Source organism: Penaeus vannamei, chromosome 18 (assembly GCF_042767895.1).
Source record: "Penaeus vannamei isolate JL-2024 chromosome 18, ASM4276789v1, whole genome shotgun sequence".
NCBI classification, from domain to species: Eukaryota; Metazoa; Arthropoda; class Malacostraca; order Decapoda; family Penaeidae; genus Penaeus; species Penaeus vannamei.
Genome location: NC_091566.1, coordinates 2,512,632 through 2,515,131, shown reverse-complemented (window position 1 = coordinate 2,515,131; position 2,500 = coordinate 2,512,632). Strand labels below are relative to the sequence as shown.

Here is a 2,500-nt window from a genome sequence, read left to right as displayed (position 1 = left end):
TTTTGTGGGATAATTTATAGATAATGCTTTAATGTTATGTACTTTTCCTTTGACTGAAATGCCATCTCCATCATCATGTGCATGCCATTCTTTTATAATATGCTCTTAAATATTTTATATTCTGTTGAATAAAGTGCCTAAAAAGTATTATCATCATGAATATTATTCTATTATGTGCCATCTGCATATCTTAGATTAGTTACTTTAATACCTTTGAAAATATTTATCTGTCTTGTTTACATACTTGATAAAGAGAAGGGAAAAATATGTCTGTGGTACCAAGATTCAGGATTAATTTGATGTATTTTTCATATTTCTCTGCAGGACGAAAGGGCCTTGTGGAGAAGTCATCTCTTATTCGCCACTCTGTATCTGCTCAGCGAAGAGCTGAACTTAATAAGATAGCATCTATAGAACAAAGAACAACTTCTGCTTCTGAAAACCAAGCTTTCTTGAAAGATGTAAGAATTTTTTTTCCTAGAAAGTCATAGATGTATGCTTATAAAGTTAAATTGAAATTACAAATAGAGATCGATTTTAGAAAGCAAAATTTTGAATTTAGCTGATGTTTTTCAAATGTACAATATTATCCTTCACCTTACAGGTATTAACACAGGTGATAGAAGGAGAAGGCATTGGCTGGCTGAAGTTAAATCGTGTTCGAAAATTGATGGAAGATGAAAGTTACAGAATGCTTGTTGTCTCTGGCCTAAACCGCACTCTTGAGAGGAAAATTGGTCCAGACGATCATATTGACGATGTTGTAAGTTTTTTGTACTGCAATTTGATAATTCCATATTTATGTTTATGATACTCAGACGTTAGTGCTAATGTATTTGAATTAATATGTGTATGTTTTTCTCTACAGTGCATTAAAAAACCTGTTTGGAAGGGTATGTTGAAACTTATAAATGCTGTAGTTGCTGGCTTGGAAGTAACTTACAACAGCTTCAGTGGTGGAGGGACATCATCTGCTCTTCAGGCATTGGAAATATCTCACACCCACTACTGGAGTCGTGATCTCTCTGACCCTCATGTCCTGGACATGTCCGGGGGCTCTTCTGCTCTCTCTCAGGTATAGTACTAGAATTTCAGAAGTGCAATTTGGTTTTATATCCTTAGTGAACTACTGAATAAGTGGAAAATCAATCTATATAACACTTTAAATCAACATGTTTTTGCAGTCTTCCAGTCCTTTGGGCAGCCTTGAGAATCTTCGATCTCCCGGAAGTCCCAGAGGGTCACCACTTCCTCCTCACTCTCCGCAACCACCTTTTGATGGATCAGATTGCTCTAGGAAATCTTCTCAGTCTGGTAAGGAATTTTTTGCTCTGTGAAAGTCCTTATTTTGTGATAGCAAAGTGAAATCTAAAAAAAATATTACAAGTAATTTATTGCCATTTTTAAGAACATTAGGCCTGTAATATGCTTTTGAGATGCATCTATGATAATCAGAAGTTTAAAAGTTTGTTTTTTTATATGATAACAGTATGCATTAGTGTGAATCAGAGAAATACTTAACTTTCATGAGATTTTAGAATTACTTTGTAAATTTAGTACTTAGAGCATAATCATTAATGGAAAAGCAAAATATGAAAACGGTAAATCATTGAGAACTGAAGGGCACATTATTCTAGATCAAATGTCCCAGTCAACAGGGTACCCTAACAGCTGTCACTGATTATTGCAGACAGTGCATTTTTGTCATCAGGCCCTCGAGTGGTACATGATCCACTACGCTCACCTGACACAGAGGGAACTGATACAGCCACACCAGATGTTCTGCGAGATCTTCTTGTCCAGAAGAGACATGTCTTATTGTCAAAACTTCAGTCACAGGTTAGTGAAGACTCAATAATGTTCATTCAACATCATTTGGTAAAAGTTCAGTGGTTGGTTGATGACCTTTCTATACATAAGATATTTATTACATGAATGGGTCAATGCTCACTTTTTTCTCAGGAATCGGAGGCAGGGGACACTCTACAAGGGTCTGAAGGCCCACCTTCTTGTGGTGCCAGTGATACAGGCTCCATTATCACCAACCCTGCCTTCCAGAGACAGCGACCATCTCACCAGTCATTCCGATCTACAGTCTCCGATTCAGAGATTGAACAAGGGAATGTAAGTTTATATGTATTTTTGAGAAAATCTAGATAAAGTATATTTATGTAAAAGTCTATGGATACTTTTAATGATGCAGTGTAAAAGAAAATATATTGAAATATATTGAAAGACTTTGAATTCAAATATCTTATCCTGCAATTTGTTACAGTTCCACAGAGGATCTAAGAGAACATCAAGTATGTGGTCAAGCAAGTCCTCCCTGTCAACTGGGTTTAGATATCATGCTGGTAACATGATTCCAACCTCAACTACTCCCTCACCAGACTCAGGCAGAACGTACCTCTTTGAAGGTAGCTTTTATTCTGTGTTCATTAAGAACTTTATAGTTTTGTTAGATTAATTTTTCTAAAATAGAAGGAACTTTATAAGATTT

The 2,500-nt window shown here is 35.8% G+C and overlaps 1 protein-coding gene across 23 annotated transcripts in view; it reads left to right on the top strand.

Annotated features, from left to right (window-relative positions):
• The window catches only part of LOC113813973 (MAP kinase-activating death domain protein), a 121,406-nt gene that overhangs the window by 80,239 nt on the left and 38,667 nt on the right, over positions 1 to 2,500 (top strand). For 22 of the 23 annotated variants that reach the window (XM_070132684.1, XM_070132689.1, XM_070132682.1 and 19 more), the window contains 7 exons: positions 325 to 461; positions 605 to 763; positions 869 to 1,075; positions 1,185 to 1,314; positions 1,691 to 1,839; positions 1,963 to 2,124; positions 2,276 to 2,417. In XM_070132684.1, the coding sequence (XP_069988785.1) occupies positions 325 to 461; positions 605 to 763; positions 869 to 1,075; positions 1,185 to 1,314; positions 1,691 to 1,839; positions 1,963 to 2,124; positions 2,276 to 2,417 (1,086 nt within the window). The remainder of the gene's footprint in view (positions 1 to 324; positions 462 to 604; positions 764 to 868; positions 1,076 to 1,184; positions 1,315 to 1,690; positions 1,840 to 1,962; positions 2,125 to 2,275; positions 2,418 to 2,500) is intronic. The other variant, XM_070132694.1, reaches the window with a different exon arrangement.